We start from the raw sequence: 22,148 nt of genomic DNA, 5'->3' as shown, positions 1-22,148 counted from the left end.
TTGGAATTGGGTTTGTACAAAATCCCCCAATAAGTACTTGTAATTTTAATGCGTGAGGCTTGTCATTGGCTTCCAGTTATTTTACCTGTGCAAAAATAGCCTGTTATCCTGCTTGATACTTATATTGTTTTTATTGCTATATTTGTTACTATATAATTTCAATTCATTAACAGTCATAAACTGGCACACTGGCTTGTTGCGCAAATCGTTTTACCATTTACTACACTTTGTTATAGCTACTTCATTATTTACCTAATAAATCAGAAGTCTTGCACATTCAAAGAAAATATATTTTTGAATGAGTCGCATGTAATTCAGAACTGGTGTGGTGCTACTCTCTCGTGGCCATATGGAGGAAGTGCAGCAGAAACGCACATGAACAAATCATTTATTACATCGTTTTTAAGTACAGACAACGTGTTCCATCTACATTTAAAGTCCTTAGCAGATGCTTTAGTCAATTCGACTGATAAGACCGAGCAAGTGTCAATTTTCTGAGCAGGTAAAGCTGACATATAAGTACAGTAGGCCTAAAATGAATCCTTTTGGCTTAATATTTGGGTTATGATTGATCAGTCTATTATTACACTTTTAGATAACATTTATCAGTCATCGATTTACCCTTTATTATCCAAAGTTTATGATGAAATAAAAAATATGCTCAGACTACTTTGTGATTCTGAAATATTAGCATGTTACTTGCATTGTTGGCGCATTTCCAATTAAACAGAATATTCTATAAATACACAAAACGATTGCAAATGTGCATATGCAGTTGTATGTGCCTGGATATCTCAATCATCTTGCACGACCAGCACGTTTCCTTTAATCTCATATTCGATGGTGCTCCAGTCGAACACGTTTCCTCTCGGCACGCGCTGCGCGTGGTTCAAATACAGCGCTTTGATCTGGGTTCCGCTGAGGGCGTGGTCCCACATGTTCAGGTCCGTGAGCTCGCCGGCGAAGCTTTGCACCGCTTCAAAGTCGCCCAGGTGTTTGTCGGGGTCCTGTCCGAGAAGAGCGGTGCCCTGCGGATGGATGCTGTGACCCGGTTTATACAGCTGAAGCGCGCTGCGGCGTCCGTCCACCCAGAAGGCCGTGAGTCCGGTGCGCGAGGCCCAGGTGAGGCACAGGTGAGTCCGGAAGGTGGAGAGAGGCGGCAGGTGGAAAAACGCTCCGTCGCCACTGAGGTAGAAGGACACGCGGCCGTCTCTCTCTCTCCACACGTTGAGCTCGTCGAAGTCGGGCGTCCGGTAGGCGAACAGAATGATCTGACGCTCGCCCTGGAGCTCCGTCGCGACGCGCATGCAGAGCGTGAACGCTGTAAGGCCCAGTGGCTTCTTAGGTGTGAGCTGAACGTAGCTGAAATCAGTCTCGTACGGGAACAGAAGCACTTTACCACCGAGACCCACTGCAGGACCAAACAAAATACTGTAACAAACACAAAACCAGCTCAAACTCCTGCTGCGTGAATCTAACATACAGTACCTTCAGTAGCTGCTGGGTTCAGAGAGAGCAGACCGAAGAATAAAACCACTGGCACCAACATCATGCTGCAGGTCTGAAAGAAAAAAATAATAATAATACAACAATTAAGAAGATTAAAATGGTTGTCTTAGTCTGACATATTAATGCATTTTTAATGCATCACTTTCTAAAAATGGCAAGCTTCTGTTGGTGAATCACAGTTGTCAAGACAACCACAATTCATCCAGAAAAGAAGATAAATAAATACATACATAAACATATTAGGACCATTAGGGTTTTTGCATTGCAACATTTTCATGACAAACATATTATCCACAAAAATTACTTTAAAGTGAATAGTGTTTTAGTAGGCTATGATGATACATTTGTTAGTTTTATTATGCATGATTTATACTGGTTTGAAATGGGGAAAAGTTTTTGAGGGATTTGATCTATTTTTTGCATCAGAGTAAATGTAAAAATTGTCCTAATAATTATAAATAAATAATGATAATATTAATGTAATGCATTTTTATATAGAATTTTCTGGTGAAAATAGTGTTTCTTCATGAGCTTCATCCCAGTCAGGATATGTGTGCCACAACATTATTGTAGTTAGCTAAAACTAAAACCATAAAAATTGGAATAAACTGAAATAAAATCATCTTAAGTTTTATACATATATATATATTTTTTTCAGCTAGTTGCCAAGACAACAATTATTAACATATTGAAATGGTACTAAATAACTAAAACTGAAATAAAAACAAAATGACCAAAATATTAACTAAAAATGAAAACTGTAACTAAAAATAACTAATTCAACATATTAAGTAAAACAATACTAGCATCTCAATGATACTAAAATAACACTAGTGTGCAATATAATAACGGAGATGCATTATTATTAATATTACATAATAACATTTAGTATCACAAAGTATTACATTTCAAATGATTGTTTCAGTTTTTCAGTGATTATATAAATGAAATGGTGACAAATGTAATACTTACTGCGTAGCAGAAGGGTGTTTATTTCTGCCTCTGAGGAAAGAAACGCTGCTGAGCCGCTTCCCTCCTTGCACCATGATGACATCAGCTAAACCAACAAAAGATGCTGTGTGAGGATTCACAGGATCATGAGGCCAAAAACACAAAGGCCTGGTTTCATAGACAGGGCTTAGACTAAGCCAGGATTAGGCCATAGTTCAATTAGGACATTTAAGTCATTTTTATAAACGTGCCTTAGAAAAAAACATTACGGGTGTGCATCTTGAGACAAAACAAAGGCACTGATATTATTTAAGATCAGTCAGTGCAAGTTTCTTTCATTTGAAACAGCTCAGACTTACATTTTAGTCTAGGACTAGGCTTAAGCCTGGTCTGTGAAACTGGGGGAAAGACGTTTTCAAATGTCTCTTCCTCTGGATTTCTCGCTCTGTCAAATACAAATAGACAGAGTTGAATTTATAAAATGGCACTATAAAGACATAACCTTTTTTTTTTACATAACATTTAGCCTTTTGTACAATACAGAAATACTCTTTTTAATGTTATTTGAGTTGAGATCACAGAAGCTGTCAATGTGTGTCATATGATTTCATGAAATCGTGGTTGAATAACAGTATAATAATACTTTTAGAATGTTTGAGTAAAGGTTCTGGGAATTTAAAGTTTTCCATATCATCTTGTTTTGCATAAATGTGTGGCTTAAAAGTCTGATATAGATGTTTGAACATATTGCTGGAACTTTATATAAATGCAGACATAACACTTAATCTGTATTTAAAGGGGGTCATGTGATGCCATTTCAAGTTTTCCTTTCTCTTTGGAGTGTTACAAGTAGTTCTTGAATAGATAAGATCCCTAAAGTTGCAAAGACTAAAGTCTCAAACCCAAAGAGATATTCCAATGCGTAAAAACACAGTAGAAGTCATTATAATCAATAATTATGTCCCCACTGGATGCAACAAATGCCTCGTTTGTAATGGCTTTTAATGTTTTTGTCTCGTCGCTCCGGGACATGCATCACAGTATGGTAAGGGGCGTAACATTTCCGTCACACGCTTGAGGTATTCGGCCAATCACAACGCACTGGATAGCTGGCCAATCACAGCACACCTCGCTTTTCAGACCGATGAGCTTTGTAAAAATTGACGCGTTTCAGAAAGGCGGGGCATAGAGGAGAAACAATAATGTACAATATGTGGAAAATAATGTGTTTTTTTAACCTTTAACTGCATAAACACATTTCATTACACCAAATACACAAAATAATGTTCTTTTTTAGGAACATCATATGACCCCTTTAAACAATGAGAATATATTTGTTGGTACTCATAACTGAACTGCCCGCGTGTGACCACCAGACAGCAGCAGCATATCAGACAAATTTCCCTTGTAAATCATCTAAAAATGATCTTAACAACAGCGACATCAGTAGAAGTGATAGGTTTTCTGAGGTCGGAGAATTGAGGAAAGAAAGCACAACAGCCACAGTATTAAAACTACTGACAGGTGAAGTGAATAACATTATATTGTTAAAATAGCACATGTCAAGGCAGCAGGTAAACAGTTAGTTCTTGAATTTCATTTGCTGGAAAGTAGATCTGGGTGACAAGGGCCAAATAGTAATGACAAGGTGAGTGGGTTTACAAAAAGCTCAATTTGGCCTCCAAATTCCCCAGATCCCAATCCAATTAAGCATTTATGGGATGTGCTGGACCGACAAATCTGATTCATAGAGGCCCCACCTTGCTTCTTGCAAAACTTCTGCTGCTATTGTCTTGGTGCCAGATACCACAGGACACGTAAAGAGGTCTCATGGAGCTCTTTTTGCAGAAAGAGGTGGTCCTACATGATATTAGGCAGGTGGTTTTCATGTCGTGGCTGATGAGTGTATCTATATAGTGTATCTTTTCAAATGAACGATATGTGCCTTTATTGCTTTAAGGTCTGTGCTGCTGTTCCGAACTAGCTGTAGTGGCTTGACATTAATGCAGCCTTCACGTGCTATCAGAATTATCGTAAATATGAGTTTCCTAGTCAGAAATTGGAAATTAATGGCCTCTCTAGTCGTATTTACAAATGGGAAACTATAAGATACCTGTGGTTCCGAGTTGATTATTTTATTTTAAGATAATTATTTTATTCTTTTATTTTAAGATAATTTTGATACTCGTGGTTCCAAGTTGGGCGAGCCATACACTTTAAATATGCGGAGGAGAGAAACGTAGCAGTAGTACTGTGAATTTTTATTAGTTTTTCTCACAACATCTACATTGCTTCTCCTGCCATTACAGTCATGTATATTTATGTATATAAATATCCATTTGATGCATAATGTATTGAACACAGTAAAAAATATCATTTATTTGACCAAAATTTAGGAATTGTCATCCAGATAGCGCTGTGAATGTTTATATGGTTACCAATAAATGGGACGCTACATTTTATTCAAAACCTGTTGGATATTGACTAAATATCTTGTCATCTATACCTTTTAGCTTTAATAAGATTGCCCCAAGAAACAGGCAAGAATGAATAGGCTGTTCACCATGATTTCTGTTCTTTCCGACAGCACTTGAACATGACAAACTCATAATTACAATTTCAGAAGTGGGAAGTAGGAAGTTTCCGTGAAGGCAGCATTAATTAGACAAAATATTTATCAAATTATCAGAATTATTGACCACATCCTCCAGAAGTCACATGCATGTATGCTTCAGTAAAAATATTTAACATTTAATATTTTTCCCAATTATGCACATGCATTGCACTTGTAATCTTCAGAATTTTTTTTTTATTGGTTCGCTTTTACAGCTTTGTACACTGCGTATGTGACATTACAACTGATTACAATCAGTTATCTTGAGTCACTTGCACATTGCCAATTATCTCATATTTGATGGTGTTCCAGTCAAACACGTTTCCCTTGACATATGTTTCCTGGTTTGAATAAACCGCCTTAATCTGACTGCTGGAGAGAACATAATCCCACATGTGCACATCTGTAATTTCTCCTACAAAGCTTTGACCTGCGTCAAAGCCACCCACAAATGCATCAGCGTCTTGGCCGAGCAGGACAATGCCACCAGGACGAATTGAGTGACCTTTTCTATACACCTGGAACAAACTGCGACGTCCATCTACCCAGAAAGCAGTAAGACCAGTTGCAGCATCCCAGGAGACGCACAGGTGTGTCTGGAAGGTGGAGAGAGGAGGCAGACGGAAAAATGCTGCATGGTCACTAGATCTAATATACAAGGACAAACGGCCGTCAGACTCTCTCCACAAGTTCAGCTCATCGTCATTAACCGTGCGGTAGGCGAACAGAATGATCTCCCTCTTGCCCTGGAGCTCCGTCGCAACCCGCATGCAGAGAGTAAATGCTGTAAGACGCAGTGGCTTTTCAGGAATGAGTTTAACATAGCTGGTATCAGTCTCAGTTGGAAACAAAAGCACTTTACCACCGAGACCCACTGCAAAAAAAAAAGAAAAGAAAGGGGGATGAGGAAAAATCCCACTCCCAATAATCAGTGATCTATTAATGAAAATGTGGTACCTTCAGTAGCCGCTGGTGTCAGAGAGAGCAGACAGAAAAATAAAACCACTGGCACCGACATCTTGCTGCAGGTCAGAATGAAAAAGAGCTAGAAGAGTCATAAAATGATTTACCATTTAACAGTTGTTTAAATAAGTTTGTCAGCAGATAGGACTGGATTTATGCAATAAAGAAGCTTCATATTCTAGCTCTGGTAAATATGCAGAAAAAAACATTACTCCTAGTTTAGTAGATCAGTTCTTTGCTGTGTCATTGTTACATTAAATCACATTTAATTAAGCATGAAAGCACTACATCACTTTAAAAGATGTATTACACAAGTATTCAGTGTTCTTTCATCTGAAAGAAGATCAGTTGACCTAAGCTATTTGCCTCCTAGATGGTCATAATCAGGAGGTTCTCCATTATTGAAATGCATTAGTGATTAAGCTCAGATTCAGGAATGTCTTTTTAACATGCAGTGACATGCTGAACTTCATAAACGTTATGGAGCATGTATAGAATTCAGATCACATGTATCAAGAGGTATAGACCTTATTCAGGTTATTGAACTGAAGGTCAATTGTGTACTGTTCACGTATCTACTCGGGTGCTCAAGTTCAAGGTGGCAGTCCAACCAGTGAATCTAATCTATATGCAGGCAAAAGTTCACTTAACTTACATCAATGCGTTTAAAGTTCATTTAATGAAAATGGGGTGCATAGCAGAACAGAAATATTAGAAAGGGCACCATATAGCCCATTTGTATTATGCTATTTTCTTTACATGAGGTGCATACTTTTTTTTCAAGCTGTCAACAAAAAAGCAAACTTATTACTGAAAAATGTCAACATGTACCTAGCAGCCTAGGTGTTAAGAAAGTATGTACATTAGCATGTACATTAAGCATAGACTGTATAAAAACATGGATGTAGTGTCCGTGACATCACCCGTAGTTTTCTGAAGAGCGTTTTTGAAGCTCAAAGTGGGCGGAGCCGGCCGTCGCTATCTTGGTAGCTCGTCACCGCTCGTCACTCCCGGGTAATCGAAAATGGGCAAAGAGGCGGGAGATGGTTGTGGAAACCACGCCCACCTAGCTCGACGGTGGTGACAGCAGCGGCAATCCACCTGTCACTCAAGTGGCCACGCCCTTAATTATGCAGAACTTTAAGGCTTAATATAATTTAAACGGATGAGTTGTAAAAAAAAATTCACCCCCCTCACAGTTGTCATGAAATTATATATATATATAATGCTATATAGCAAAATTAGCTATATAGACCAAAATAATTTTTTGAACCAGGCTGTAAACATGTTTTTTTTTGCTGTAAAGTTGGGCATTTTAACATGGGGAGTCTGTGGGATTGACTCCCTTTTGCAGCCAGCCTCTAGCGGCCAGTTGATGAATTACAGTTTAAGTCACTTCCTTGTTGGCTTCACGAGAGAGAGCGGGAGGTTGCCGCTTGACATTAAGGCCCAATCCCAATTCTACCCCTACCCCTCCAACCAAAAAAATAATCGTGACACCCCTACCCCTTCATGTGAACACGCAAAACAGAGGGGTAGGGGTGTCTCGATTTCTTTTTTTGGTTGGAGGGGGAGGGGTAGGGCCAGATAGCCCTTCAAACGAAGATTTTTCGGGACCACACTTCAAACGAAGGGGTATGAATTATCTCAGCGTAAACCGGCTTCAGCGGCAACATGGCTGCCCGAGCGAACAAAAAGACACATAAATGTAAGCATTTTTGGCATTTAATAAAGATTTTAACGATTTTGTTTTATGTTACATTCAATCGTGAGTTCATAATATAGAACGGTAATTAAAGGCTCTAATGCACACCAGTATATGTGTGTGTATTGTAAGAGCTACACGACATACGATGACGTGTGACGTATAGTAGTGGTGTCCCAATTCTTAGGGGAATATTTTCACCCCTACCCCCTGACACCTTGTTTTTTAAGGGACAAGAGGAAGGGGTATAAAATAGAATTGGGATTGGGCCTAAGTGGTGCAACAGTATTTTGAACAGGCTCAGGAGCTGTAGTTGGGCACAGTGGTGTGCGTTCACTCAACAACAGCTCTAGTGGCTAAGTACAGTATCCTAACTGCATTTGTGTAGGTAATTTCACAACTGCATTAGATTCCAGTTACTTGACCTGCAGGCCGTATGATCGTTCAGACAAACATATACAGATCGATTTTGAAATGCGTTCTGCTAGAGTTCAGATCTATCTGTTAACAGAGCAGGATAATTTTTAGCCATTTAAACCTTTTTTTGCTCTGTTCCTCAAATAAAGAGAAATGGATTTAAATGAGTAAGCGGGATTTAAAACAATAAACATATAACATGCACTTTTGCTCAATATTTAATTACAGCTTCAGATGCATGATATTATCATTTGCTACAAGCAGGACAGACAAGAAGCACTTTCAATGGGTACACACAGACGGTTGTCGTGGTAATAAACAGCAACCGTTCACGTGTCCGTGCTTAATGCGCAGTTCATATATGAAAAGCATTTTAGGGGGCCCAAGGTGGTCGCCGACCTTTGCCAAATGGGTAAGTCCGTCCCAGAAAATATTATATATCTAGCATCTAACCTCACCGGCCCACCCAACCTACTTCTCAACAAAACATGTAACTATATATATGCTCACGTTTTGACGCCTTGGGAGTGAGAATAGGTTGAGATGACATTATGGTGTTCCAATTAAACACAATTTCCTTTGGTACATATGGTGAGAAACAAAATGTTTGTTTGTTTAAATATGTTTGTTAGAAAGTATAAAATAATGGAATAAAGAAATTTCATCCTCTAGCTGGTAACTATTGAAAAATACAAAAACATTTCTCCTAGTGTAGTAGATGAGTTCTTCACCACAAATCACATGTAATTACTAAGTATGAAAGTAATACATCAATTGTTAAAAGACAAACTAAAGGGTCTGGATAAGAATAATTACAATGCTCAGCAGTTCTTATCTGAGAGAAGATCTGTTCAGCTCTGCTGTTTGTGTCCTAGATCACGAGGAGCGATGTTGACCAGAATTTATTTGCAAAGTGGATTGACCTCAAGTTCATGTGTGAGCCTCTCCACCATCCTTTTTCTGTTTAACCTGTAAAAGAGAAGTTGATGTGTCCTGCAGTGACATTCAGTGCATGCAGTTTTTATAGACTCGTTTAATAAATGACTATACAGGAACACATGCTCCATTCCTGTATTAGAGTAAAATAATAATCCACAGAACTGCAAAAAAGCTAAATAAACATTTAAATGAGGAAACACTTTCATAAAAAGTGACCAGATACAGCATTTCATAACTATTTATTCATTGTACATTCACGTTAATTTCATATCTTGATGTTCCACAACTTTTTGATATTATATAGTGTTTTTGATATTATGATGATGTTATTAGTGTTTAGATTTCTTATACACAGGAAAACTGAAAAGCTCAGAGGTTGTTCTTATAGCGATAAACATTAAGGCACTTCAGAAGAAACATGAGACTATTAAAAAGAGAGATACAATTATTTATAGTTATTATTCCATATACTTTTGTTTTAAAGGAATTTGATGAGAAATATTTGAGTCTATATTGAGATCTCTGATGTTTGGTTGAAGCTGTTGGTATCACGGCAAATCTGAACACAGTTTGAGAAAACAGCCAGTAGATCATTTTCCAAATTTCCCAAATGTTGCACATGCACTGCAGTTGTAATGCTCAGAAAATGTTTATTGGTTAGACTTTAAAGCTTCGTACACTGTGTATGTGACATTAGGACTGATCATAATTCGTTATCATGATTCATTAATGACTAGCACATCACCTCTAATGTCATAAAGTGTGGTGTTCCCCTTCAGTTCCTGGTTTGAATGAACTGCCTTAAGCCCCGTTCACACTAGCAGCGACTTTTGCGGTCTGATGAGATGTTGTTAGACTATATGTCAGTAAAACACACTTTCTTGTCCCATCAGCCGTTTCCCACTCTTCAACGGTACGCAAATAGGGTATGCGCACGCTCTATATCACTGACACTTCATCATAAATAACCCGCACAAACTATGAGCACACATACCTAGTTCTGTCGTCAGCAAAGTCATGAAATTACCAAAAAGGCGATTAAAGCTGCAAACTGTGCATGTATACGCAGCACACAAGAACGTCTCTCAAATGCATACTAAAATATATTCTGCAATTCGAGATAACAATATAAGGCACAAGCTGATATGTAATTTAATGCACAAATGTGAGCACAATGCACTTATACTAGAAAATATGCGAAAATGAAACCATTTAAATGCATAAAATAACTCAATTTATATTCTGGCATTTATGTCTATTGTTGACTTCCGGCCTTTTTCACATTTCTATCACTATCTGCATGCCTGATCCATGAGTATGCAATGTTGGAGAGCAAGCATTTGGGAGTTTTATAAAATTACACACTCACAGGCATTTTAAAATATATATTCAAATAGAAAAGTGTGATTTTTATATTGTAATAATACTTAACATTACTGTTTTACTTTGTTTTTGATCAAATAAAAGCGGCCTTGGTGAGCAGAAGTGACGCCTTTAAAAAAAAACTAAAAGTACAGACCGTCTGGATTTGAAAATTATTTCAGTAGCAACATAGAAATTGTGAAACAATTTCTGTAGTAAACCTCATCTGTTCATATAATATGAAAGACCTTTTCCACTTCTTATCCAGATCTTATCCAGACATAACACAGTAAAGCAACAGTACTATCTTCTTCTGTCTAAAATTCCTCTCCATATACTGTAACTGTATATTAAGCATCAAATAAACTTTTATTGACTTTGGTTTTGTGCCACTGAGCAATATTTGCTCTTTGCTGGAAAATGATCACACTGCATCTGGTGTCGGATTCACAAATCTGAAGTAAGAAGTTAAGAAGTTCGTAAGAATAAAAATATTTTTGCAACTTTATAGGAACAGACTCTCAAACACCCCAGCAATTTTTTGTCTTTAGAACAATCTTTGGAAAAAAAATATAAGAACATTTTAAAGATACATTTTTGAGAATGCAAAATATTCTTAACTTTATACTTCAGTTAGAAAATTATTTATGAAAGAATAATTTTATTCTTAATGTTTTGTGATCTGGCCCCTGGTTACGAAATGATGTAATCTGCAATAATAATCATTACCACAACCTTTCGAAAGAACTGTTATCTTCATACACAAGCTAGAATATTGTGGACATCCTGTCCAGATCGCCAGTGAGCATTGCTCAATAAGTGACTGTTGTCTTGTTCATGAGGCCTCTAACAGTTCATGCTTTGTTTTTTTCAGGCTCTATTTCTATGTGTTCTGCACAACAGACATTATGCAACCATTTCTCAGACACTCACACACACTCCTACACCTCAAAAACTCAATGTCCATAAGTATTCTTGCTGTCCCTTTCTTTAATGTACATAATATTAAAAAAAATATTAACAAAAATGCTACAGTAAAAACCTGTTAATTTTTTAAATAAGTAACCAGACATTGTAAAATTATGAAAAATAATATTAGATCTACTATTACAACATTTTACTGTAAAATATTTTGTGAATAATTTTTTGGTTAAAAGTATTGCGTATCTTATAATTTATGGTGATAATCTATATTACATTCAACAACACAATGCATGTATTTTCACAGAAAAACATTGCTTAGATGAAATATCACATTTTATAATATATTATTTCCATATTTATATTTCTTATTTTTTCATCGGTTATGTACATTTTACTGTTTTAAAATACCGTAATGCCTCCCATAATGCCTGAAACATTGTTGCCTTATCTTGAATTTCTGGCAACCACAGCTGCCAGGGTTCCTGTAGAGCAGCTGTACTGCCCAGTAGCAACTGTGATCATTCATTCTTCTAATTCTACTCTCTCTCATTCACGTACTCTATGAACCCGTCCAATGGTCAGTGCAAAACAGCTGTTATGTGTCACTCCAAGTTATGGGTCAGCAGCACCCAGAATAGCATGAAGACAGACTCCTGCAACACTTTTTAAGCTCTTCTATTAAGTTTGCAAGGATATCGATCATATCTGGAGCACTTTACTGAAATCCTGAAGCTTGGTTAGTACTTAATCTGCAGAGTTTGAAACTTGCATGTAGTGAGCTTCTGAACTAACACCACATGTTATGACTTACTTGTGATTACTTTGTTCTTTGCATGAGAATTTTTAATTAGTGAAGTCTATTCAAAATGCGCATGATAATCACATTCGATTAATCGTGCAGCCCTACCAGCAACTGCAAAGAAACACAATAACAACCATTCTAAACACCCCAGCAACCACATAGCAACACTCACAGCCACTTAAAACACCCCAGCAACCGCATAGAAACAAACTAACAACCACTCTAAACACCCCAACAACCGCAGGGCAACACTCACAACCACTCAACACACCCCAACAACTGCATAGCAACACTTTTTACAAGTCAAAACACTCCAGGAACCTCATAGAGCACTAGCAACCACTCAAAACACCACAGCAACCGCATGCCAACAGTCACTCAGAACACCCCAGCAACCACATAAGCAACACACTCACAGCCACTCAAAACACCAAGGCAACCACATAGCAACACACACTCACAACCACTCAGAACACCCCAGCAACCGCACAGCAAACTGTCCTGTGGTGATCAGAGGATGGCTGTACAAGAGGGTAACGATTAGAGCACAATACTGACCATCTGTGTGTCTGTCTATGGCAGCATCACCAGATTATGACAGATAATGACAAGAAATATTTGACAAATATCTAGTTTAAAAATCTTTTTTGCTTCAAATAACAAGATTTTTTAAATGTAATGTTTGTATATTGGTTTAATATACTATGAAAAACATCTAAAGTGCTAAAATTACTAAAAATAAAACTGAAATAATTAAAGGTATATAGAATTATTAAAAAAATTAAATGACAAAAGCACATAACAAAATTACTAAAAAAAAAAAGTAAATTAAAAATGAAGTAAAAAACTAATTCAAAATATTATTAAATACTATAGTAGCATATAAATACTATAATAACATATTTTAGCCAATATCATTCATTTATAAAGCATAAAAATTATCTGATAATTTAAGAGATTTACTGACCTTTACAGTCTTTAAGGTCTGCAGGGGTCTGTGATGTCATTTCCTGTTTTATATTTTTATGTCATTTCCACCTTCCATTTATTTTACTTTAAACCCCACAATAAATAAATAAATAAATAAAGTAAAAAATATATATATATTGTAAACATGGTCTTCCTAAAAACATAACTGCATTTAAAAAAAAATCTCTCAAATGCATACTAAAATATATTCTGCAATTCGAGATAACAATATAAGGCACAAGCTGATATGTAATTTAATGCACAAATGTGAGCACAATGCACTTATACTAGAAAATATGCGAAAATGAAACCATTTAAATGCATAAAATAACTCAATTTATATTCTGGCATTTATGTCTATTGTTGACTTCCGGCCTTTTTCACATTTCTATCACTATCTGCAGACAGCACTGGACTGAAATTGTGGAAAAGAAGATGGTTTGTTCTCTCCAATTACTGCCTCTATTATTATAAAGGTAAAACTATTTCTATGTGATTGTCTTATATATATATATATATTTTACTTAAATTAAATGTTTTAAAGTGCAGTCATTTTCCATTTCAAAAAGAATGAAATGACAATTTTTCCCTGAAATCCCTCTCTAAACCTGTGTCTCCAGACAGCCGTGAGATTTATATTCTGGCATTTATGTCTATTGTTGACTTCCGGCCTTTTTCACATTTCTATCACTATCTGCATGCCTGATCCATGAGTATGCAATGTTGGAGAGCAAGCATTTGGGAGTTTTATAAAATTACACACTGAAGGCCTATTTAAATTAACTACATAAAAGGTCATAAATATGGTGAAATACTTTGAAGAAATGTGTCATTGTACAGTCAAATAAATCTTAATGTTACAAAGATATTTTGGTGTTTTTTTTTTACATTATAATAATAACAATAGCATTTTCCAGTGTTTGGACTCAATATACTCTTCAGACCAAAGAAATCATGTTTTAATAAATTTTTTTGAAAAATACCCAGATAAAAAATGTAAATACTCGGAGGTCATTTTTTCATAGCCTTTAATGAAGAACTGAACTACAATCCCATATAACATTGTGAATAATATAATAATTATATAAATTACACTATTGATTTAAAGTTGATTATAATTTAGGGCTGTCAAATCTTGATTAATCACATCCAAAATAAAAGTTTGTGTTCACATTATATATGTGCATTTACGGTTTGTATATATATATATATATATATATATATATATAACTAAATCATATATAAATATTAATTATTATATATACATGTAAATATTTTTTAATATATACATGTGTATACGTGTGTATACGTGTATTACTATATACTTAGTTATACACAGTAAACACACATATATTATTATTACTTTTATTTTGGAGGCGATTCATTGATTTGACAGCCCTATTATAATTATAGTTACAACATAGTTTGAGTTACAATGATATACAAGTTGACTTGTTTGTGACACTGGCAGTGCTTTATGGGAGTGGGCACTGCGGAGCTCCAATTCTCTGATTGGTAGATATTTCTCTGCAGGATTATGGGTCGTGTAGTTCTTCACCTGGAATTTGGCTGTTAACCTGCACAGACACTGCAGATATAATGCAGAGAAAATAATTTATTTCTTAGGCCTTACGGCTTTGTAAATCATTAAAATAGATGAACAGATTATAGAGGTTGAGACAAATGTGTGACGTTACACCTGATCAGAATCAGTTATCTTTCACCACTAGCACATTTCCATTAATCTCATACTTAATGGTGTTCCAGTCAAACACGTTTCCCTTCGGCACAGACGGTTCCTGGTTTGAATAAACCGCCTTAATCTGATAGCCTGAGAGAACATGATCCCACATTTTCACATCTGTAATTTCACCTACAAAGCTCTGCTTCGCATCAAAGGCATCCAGGAAGTTATCAGGGTCTTGGCCGAGCAGGACGGTGCCACCAGGACTGACTGAGTGACCTTTTTTATATAGCTGGAATGAGCTGCGACGTCCATCCACCCAAAAGGTAGAAAGACCAGTCTCAGAGTCCCAGGTGACGCACAGGTGAGTCCGGAAGGTGGAGAGAGGAGGCAGGTAGAAAAGGGCTCCATTGCCGCTGAGGTAGAAGGACAAACGGCCATCTTTCTCTCTCCACACATTGAGCTCGTCATAGTTCTGTGTGCGGTAGGCGAACAGAATGATCTCCCTCTCACCCTGGAGCTCCGTCGCAACTCGCATGCAGAGAGTAAATGCTGAAAGACTCAGTGGCTTTTCAGGAATGAGTTTAACATAACTGGAGTCAGTCTCGGTTGGAAACAGAAGCACTTTACCACCGAGACCCACTGCAAGACAAAACCAACAGACATTTACAACAGACAAGTGAAATCCTGCTTGCAATAATCTTTATTTGATCTATTACTGTAAAACGTGTTACCTTCAGTAGCCGCTGGTGTCAGAGAGAAGAGAGAGAAAAATAAAACCATTGGTAACATCTTACTGCAGGTCTGAAGGAAAAAGTGCATAAGAAAATTAATTAGTCCTTTTAGCAGACAAATTCTCAACTACTTTGTAAATTGTTTTTAACAAGTTTATTTCTATTAAGTGTTAAATTACTTTTTAGAGACAAAGGCACAAAATCTTCAAGAATACTTACGATGTTTAACCAGTGTTATCAATGAGAAGGTCACTTTAGATCAGCTGTTTGTCTCCTAGATGGTCCTGACCAGGAGTGTCTCGAGTATTTATTAGCAGACTGGTTGAGCCCAGATTCAGTTAAGATCCTCTTTTTATTTTAGAAAACATTTTTTTTTATTAGTTTAACCTGTAGAGGGAAGATGACGTGTCCTGCAGTGACATTGCTTGCAGTTTTTTTTTTAGATTAATTTAATGACAGACTAAGCATGTCTATTTATTCTATAAAATGCATAAAAGTATAATGACTCATTATACTCACCAGATCAATACTGTCATGTTTTATGAAAAATACCCAGATGAACATTTAAATGCTTAGCAGTCACTCTTTCATAGTCTCATTTAGAGACATTTTGATATCTTCTGAAACTAGAGGTGACAAATGTTTCTTAGGCTTTAGATTTGCTCTCCATTGCTGTTCAGGAGAATTAGTTGAGTCATTAGAGATTTGGTTTGTGATTTTTCTGTCCTACCATCAGACATGAAGCTAAATGCCACTTTACAGACATCAGAAGCAAAAAAGAGAGTGTGAGCTGAGAGTGAACCGGGGAAACAGAGGATTCAGTGTTAAGGGGATGAAAGAGGGATTGAGTCTCCGCTGTGACTGTGTGACTGTGTGACTGTGTTGAGCGTTTGTCTCTCAGAGAGAGAGATGCTGAACGCACCATGACGCTGGAAGTTGCTGTTGGGTACCGAAAACAGACCAGGTACAAGAAATCAGTTTATTCTTTGTGTAGTTTGTAGTTGTTTTGTTAGGGTTGTAGTCTGGGGTCTGCTAATGTTCTGCTTTAACCACTGTACTTTTTTGAACACTGTTTAAAAATGAGAATGCGGTCTTATTTAACACAGCACTGCAGTCTTTATGGCTCTAAATCAGATTGTTGTGGTGTATGTGATCGGCTGTTTGTAGTCTCAAACGTTTGGGGTCAGTAGGGTTTTTTTTTTTTTTAAATATATTAACACTTTTTATTCAATAATGATCAAATGTGACAGTAAAGACAATTACATTTCAAATGACAATTATGTTACAAAAGATTTCTATTTCGAATAAGCGCTGTTCTTATGAACTTTCTATTCAAAGAATCCTAAAAATGTCTGATTTCCACAAAACTATTTAGCACGACAATGTTTTCAACATTTATAATAATCAGAAATGTTTCTTGAGCATATCAGAATGAAGACACTGAAGACTGAAGTAATGATGCTGAAAATTCAGCTTTGCATCACAGGAATCACAGGCATTTTAAAATATATATTCAAATAGAAAAGTGTGATTTTTATATTGTAATAATACTTAACATTACTGTTTTACTTTGTTTTTGATCAAATAAAAGCGGCCTTGGTGAGCAGAAGTGACGCCTTTAAAAAAAAACTAAAAGTACAGACCGTCTGGATTTGAAAATTATTTCAGTAGCAACATAGAAATTGTGAAACAATTTCTGTAGTAAACCTCATCTGTTCATATAATATGAAAGACCTTTTCCACTTCTTATCCAGATCTTATCCAGACATAACACAGTAAAGCAACAGTACTATCTTCTTCTGTCTAAAATTCCTCTCCATATACTGTAACTGTATATTAAGCATCAAATAAACTTTTATTGACTTTGGTTTTGTGCCACTGAGCAATATTTGCTCTTTGCTGGAAAATGATCACACTGCATCTGGTGTCGGATTCACAAATCTGAAGTAAGAAGTTAAGAAGTTCGTAAGAATAAAAATATTTTTGCAACTTTATAGGAACAGACTCTCAAACACCCCAGCAATTTTTTGTCTTTAGAACAATCTTTGGAAAAAAAATATAAGAACATTTTAAAGATACATTTTTGAGAATGCAAAATATTCTTAACTTTATACTTCAGTTAGAAAATTATTTATGAAAGAATAATTTTATTCTTAATGTTTTGTGATCTGGCCCCTGGTTACGAAATGATGTAATCTGCAATAATAATCATTACCACAACCTTTCGAAAGAACTGTTATCTTCATACACAAGCTAGAATATTGTGGACATCCTGTCCAGATCGCCAGTGAGCATTGCTCAATAAGTGACTGTTGTCTTGTTCATGAGGCCTCTAACAGTTCATGCTTTGTTTTTTTCAGGCTCTATTTCTATGTGTTCTGCACAACAGACATTATGCAACCATTTCTCAGACACTCACACACACTCCTACACCTCAAAAACTCAATGTCCATAAGTATTCTTGCTGTCCCTTTCTTTAATGTACATAATATTAAAAAAAATATTAACAAAAATGCTACAGTAAAAACCTGTTAATTTTTTAAATAAGTAACCAGACATTGTAAAATTATGAAAAATAATATTAGATCTACTATTACAACATTTTACTGTAAAATATTTTGTGAATAATTTTTTGGTTAAAAGTATTGCGTATCTTATAATTTATGGTGATAATCTATATTACATTCAACAACACAATGCATGTATTTTCACAGAAAAACATTGCTTAGATGAAATATCACATTTTATAATATATTATTTCCATATTTATATTTCTTATTTTTTCATCGGTTATGTACATTTTACTGTTTTAAAATACCGTAATGCCTCCCATAATGCCTGAAACATTGTTGCCTTATCTTGAATTTCTGGCAACCACAGCTGCCAGGGTTCCTGTAGAGCAGCTGTACTGCCCAGTAGCAACTGTGATCATTCATTCTTCTAATTCTACTCTCTCTCATTCACGTACTCTATGAACCCGTCCAATGGTCAGTGCAAAACAGCTGTTATGTGTCACTCCAAGTTATGGGTCAGCAGCACCCAGAATAGCATGAAGACAGACTCCTGCAACACTTTTTAAGCTCTTCTATTAAGTTTGCAAGGATATCGATCATATCTGGAGCACTTTACTGAAATCCTGAAGCTTGGTTAGTACTTAATCTGCAGAGTTTGAAACTTGCATGTAGTGAGCTTCTGAACTAACACCACATGTTATGACTTACTTGTGATTACTTTGTTCTTTGCATGAGAATTTTTAATTAGTGAAGTCTATTACTCATACTTAGAGTTTGTGATTTGAACAAGATCTTAACCATTAGCATTAAACTTCAGGGTGTGAGTTGTCCTGCAGCGTTTGTACTTCAGACATGAATGAGTACTCAAATCATGTGTCTTGTTGAGGAAAGCTGTGTTTGGCTTACAATTTCCACCTGGTGAACGATTAGAGACTTGGGCGTGGACTCTTTTGGCTTGCGCATAGGAACACACTCACAACCACTCAAAACACCCCAGCAACTAGGACTGCACGATAAATCGAAATGGAATCAAGATCGCGATTCGACAGAAGCTGCGATTGTCATGCGTGCATCTTTCAGTGAAGCACGGTTCTGTGATCAGCAGTAAATCTCCATCCGAAGATTCAACTGCTTTCATTGATTCAACGTGACTAATAAACACACGACTACGGCAATATAGGGTTTATCTGAGTTCTTATTATTATAATTTTCATTAAAATAAAGTATATTTATAATGCAGTGCCTTTATCACTGCTTAAATACTATGAAATATGTTGCGTGCCTTATTCTGTGTACGAAGCCACATCATCTCACAGGATTTATTTCAAACACTCGACTGACATTATGAAGTGAGTTTGGAGTAAAAATATGTTATTAAATGTGGTATTTTCACATGCTTTCAGATGGAACAGCATTTACTTCACAGAGCCGTAGTTCACTGAGAAGCTATGCAAACAGCTGTCATTTTTTTTGCGTAACTTGTCAGCGAACTACGGCTATGTGTAGTAAATTGTGCTCCATCTGAAAGCATGTGATGATGATTTCCTGCTGTGAAAGCGGCTTTTTTAACAAAATGCGCATGATAATCACATTCGATTAATCGTAAAGCCCTACCAGCAACCACATAGCAACAATCACAGCCACTTAAAACACCCCAGCAACCGCATAGAAACAAACTAACAACCACTCTAAACACCCCAGCAACCGCAGGGCAACACTCACAACCACTCAACACACCCCAACAACTGCATAGCAACACTTTTACAAGTCAAAACACTCCAGGAACCTCATAGAGCACTAGCAACCACTCAAAACACCACAGCAACCGCATGCCAACACTCACAGTCACTCAGAACACCCCAGCAACCACATAAGCAACACACACACACTCACAACCACTCAGAACACCCCAGCAACCGCACAGCAACACACTCGCAATCATTCAGAACACCCCAGCAACCGCACAGCAACACACTCGCAACCATTCAGAACACCCCAGCAACCGCATAGCAACACACTCACAACCACTCAGAACACCCCAGCAACCGCACAGCAACCCCCTCCCAACCAATCAGAACACCCCAGCAACCGCACAGCAACACACTCACAACCACTCAGAACACCCCAGCAACCACACAGCAACACAATCACAACCACTCAGAACACCACAGCAAACGCACAGCAACACACTCACAACCACTCAGAACACCCCAGCAACCGCACAGCAACACACTCACAACCACTCAGAACACCCCAGCAACCGCACAGCAACACACTCACAACCACTAAGAAGACCACAGCAACCGCACAGCAACACACTCACAACCACTCAGAACACCCCAGCAACCGCACAGCAACACACTCACAACCACTCAGAACACCCCAGCAACCGCATAGCAACACTCTAAAGACTTCAGCTTTGACTTTTGCACAAGAAAGCACCACTCACATTTTCTATAAATTTAAAAATCTAGTTTGCATCAGTTCAATAGCTCTGTTATTCAGATAAATGACCAAAGAATGTCAGTGGGAATAAAGGAATGACGTGAATAAAAAATGGAATGGACTTTCTCAACAATCGGCGTACAGTGCTGGCAGCAGTGGTTTTCAGAGGAGAGAGAGGCTGTCAGGATGTATGAGGTCTATGTACACACTACAGCAGCTAGAGAACACATGCTACAGAGTGTGAGACTGTGAGATGAGCAACTTATTGAGCAACTGTGGTCAAACATGACTTAGCATCTAACTGAATGTTATGAAAAATATGATTAAGAAAAGCAGAAGTGTGTCTGTAAACGATGATTCGCCTTGATGAGCCACAGTTGCTCAATAAATAACTTAAAGCCAATATTTTCACAATTTCACCCCTAAAATGTAATCTATTTTTAATTATTTTATTTGTATTTAAATGAATTTTTCTGTATCCTTTTTGAGAAAAATATTACATATAAATGCAAATGTATCTATTATAATTTATAAAAATATAAAATATAAATAAATCTTGAATTAAATAATAGGCTAACATTATACTAAAGCCAAAATAAACAATATAAATATTTTCTGTAAAATAGTCACCTACTGTGAGAAACATTGCCATTTATATCCTATTTATTTGTACAGGGCTTTCCAAAAGATCTGAAGATCAGGAGAAAGTAGAAAACTCACAAAACAATGCATAAACAAACAACACTTGAATGGATATTTCAAGAAACTATATACAAATTTGTTTTATTTCTTACAGTTAAAAACGATTCTAATGGACAGGTCTGCATTACCAACGCGGTTAGTAAATATGGAAAATACAGCATGTATAAGCAGCTCTAAACGAAGAACTGGAGTGCTTCCCAGAAGCCCTACAATGTGGGCAAGCCTTCCTAAACCTGATATTGAGCCAGTGTTGGATTGACAGCACTAATATCTCAATGAATCAAAACTCAATGTGTCCTTTGACTATAAAATAGCAAAGTCTGCTAACCTGAACATCTCGATGATTATTGATGCCTTGATCCATTGCTGTTGTCTAGGATGGAGGATCAGGACAGAGTCAGTCAGGCCTCCAGCAGCGCCACAGTGTCCTTTCTGCCGATCAGAGACCAGGTGAATCACATACACATATGGACCAACACACACGACTACATATTTCAAACCCACTGACTGTGTGATTATATACGTCCAGTGTCATGAAAAAGTGCAGACGTTTGGAAAGAGATGTCAAGCGGTGAAGAGAGACCCTAACTGTCCCGTGGTGATCAGAGGATGGCTGTACAAGAGGGTAACGATTAGAGCACAATACTGACCATCTGTGTGTCTGTCTATGGCAGCATCACCAGATTATGACAGATAATGACAAGAAATATTTGACAAATATCTAGTTTAAAAATCTTTTTTGCTTCAAATAACAAGATTTTTTAAATGTAATGTTTGTATATTGGTTTAATATACTATGAAAAACATCTAAAGTGCTAAAATTACTAAAAATAAAACTGAAATAATTAAAGGTATATAGAATTATTAAAAAAATTAAATGACAAAAGCACATAACAAAATTACTAAAAAAAAAAA

At 36.6% G+C, this 22,148-nt stretch overlaps 4 protein-coding genes across 5 annotated transcripts in view; 1 reads left to right on the top strand and 3 right to left on the bottom strand.

Annotated features, from left to right (window-relative positions):
- Positions 1-370: 370 nt before the first annotated feature.
- On the bottom strand, positions 371-2,566 carry LOC107556650 (pentraxin fusion protein-like). Its single transcript, XM_016239789.1, has 3 exons — positions 2,482-2,566; positions 1,489-1,561; positions 371-1,411 (listed from the first exon to the last, which is right to left on the bottom strand). The coding sequence occupies exons 2-3, from the start codon at positions 1,550-1,552 to the stop codon at positions 795-797; spliced, it is 681 nt and encodes a 226-aa protein (XP_016095275.1). The 5' UTR covers positions 1,553-1,561; positions 2,482-2,566; the 3' UTR covers positions 371-794.
- A 2,152-nt stretch (positions 2,567-4,718) lies between these two features.
- LOC107556649 (pentraxin fusion protein-like) lies at positions 4,719-9,163 on the bottom strand. 2 transcript variants are annotated; one of them, XM_016239788.1, is made up of 3 exons: positions 8,976-9,163; positions 6,032-6,096; positions 4,719-5,948 (listed from the first exon to the last, which is right to left on the bottom strand). In XM_016239788.1, exons 2-3 carry the CDS (start codon positions 6,090-6,092, stop codon positions 5,329-5,331), a joined length of 681 nt encoding a protein of 226 aa, XP_016095274.1. In that variant the 5' UTR covers positions 6,093-6,096; positions 8,976-9,163; the 3' UTR covers positions 4,719-5,328. The 2 variants fall into 2 exon arrangements, with proteins under 2 accessions (XP_016095274.1, XP_016095272.1); XM_016239786.1 differs by having other exon boundaries at positions 4,720-5,948; positions 6,032-6,119.
- A 5,592-nt stretch (positions 9,164-14,755) lies between these two features.
- On the bottom strand, positions 14,756-15,892 carry LOC107556648 (pentraxin fusion protein-like). The gene is made up of 3 exons (XM_016239785.1): positions 15,793-15,892; positions 15,574-15,643; positions 14,756-15,481 (listed from the first exon to the last, which is right to left on the bottom strand). Exons 2-3 carry the CDS (start codon positions 15,629-15,631, stop codon positions 14,865-14,867), a joined length of 675 nt encoding a protein of 224 aa, XP_016095271.1. The 5' UTR covers positions 15,632-15,643; positions 15,793-15,892; the 3' UTR covers positions 14,756-14,864.
- A 366-nt stretch (positions 15,893-16,258) lies between these two features.
- The window catches only part of LOC107556635 (uncharacterized), a 14,362-nt gene continuing 8,472 nt past the window's right edge, over positions 16,259-22,148 (top strand). The window contains exons 1-3 of the mRNA XM_016239772.1: positions 16,259-16,537; positions 21,611-21,683; positions 21,763-21,858. Coding sequence (XP_016095258.1) covers positions 16,497-16,537; positions 21,611-21,683; positions 21,763-21,858 — 210 coding nt within the window. The 5' untranslated portion in view covers positions 16,259-16,496. The remainder of the gene's footprint in view (positions 16,538-21,610; positions 21,684-21,762; positions 21,859-22,148) is intronic.

The sequence above is a fragment of the Sinocyclocheilus grahami genome, unplaced genomic scaffold, assembly GCF_001515645.1.
Source record: "Sinocyclocheilus grahami isolate Dianchi unplaced genomic scaffold, SAMN03320097.WGS_v1.1 scaffold575.1, whole genome shotgun sequence".
Classification (NCBI taxonomy): domain Eukaryota; kingdom Metazoa; phylum Chordata; class Actinopteri; order Cypriniformes; family Cyprinidae; genus Sinocyclocheilus; species Sinocyclocheilus grahami.
The sequence above is the reverse complement of the archived record's forward strand: the minus strand, read 5'-3'. Positions and strand labels throughout refer to the sequence as shown.

Coding starts and splice junctions, on each gene's coding strand:
- LOC107556650 (XM_016239789.1), bottom strand. CDS start 1,552: ATGATGTTGGTGCCAGTGGTTTTATTCTTCGGTCTGCTCTCTCTGAAC. Junction 1,412..1,488: donor GAACCCAGCAGCTACTGAAG/GTACTGTATGTT, acceptor TTGGTCCTGCAG/TGGGTCTCGGTGGTAAAGTG.
- LOC107556649 (XM_016239788.1), bottom strand. CDS start 6,092: ATGTCGGTGCCAGTGGTTTTATTTTTCTGTCTGCTCTCTCTGACACCA. Junction 5,949..6,031: donor GACACCAGCGGCTACTGAAG/GTACCACATTTT, acceptor TTTTTTTTGCAG/TGGGTCTCGGTGGTAAAGTG.
- LOC107556648 (XM_016239785.1), bottom strand. CDS start 15,631: ATGTTACCAATGGTTTTATTTTTCTCTCTCTTCTCTCTGACACCAGCG. Junction 15,482..15,573: donor GACACCAGCGGCTACTGAAG/GTAACACGTTTT, acceptor TTTGTCTTGCAG/TGGGTCTCGGTGGTAAAGTG.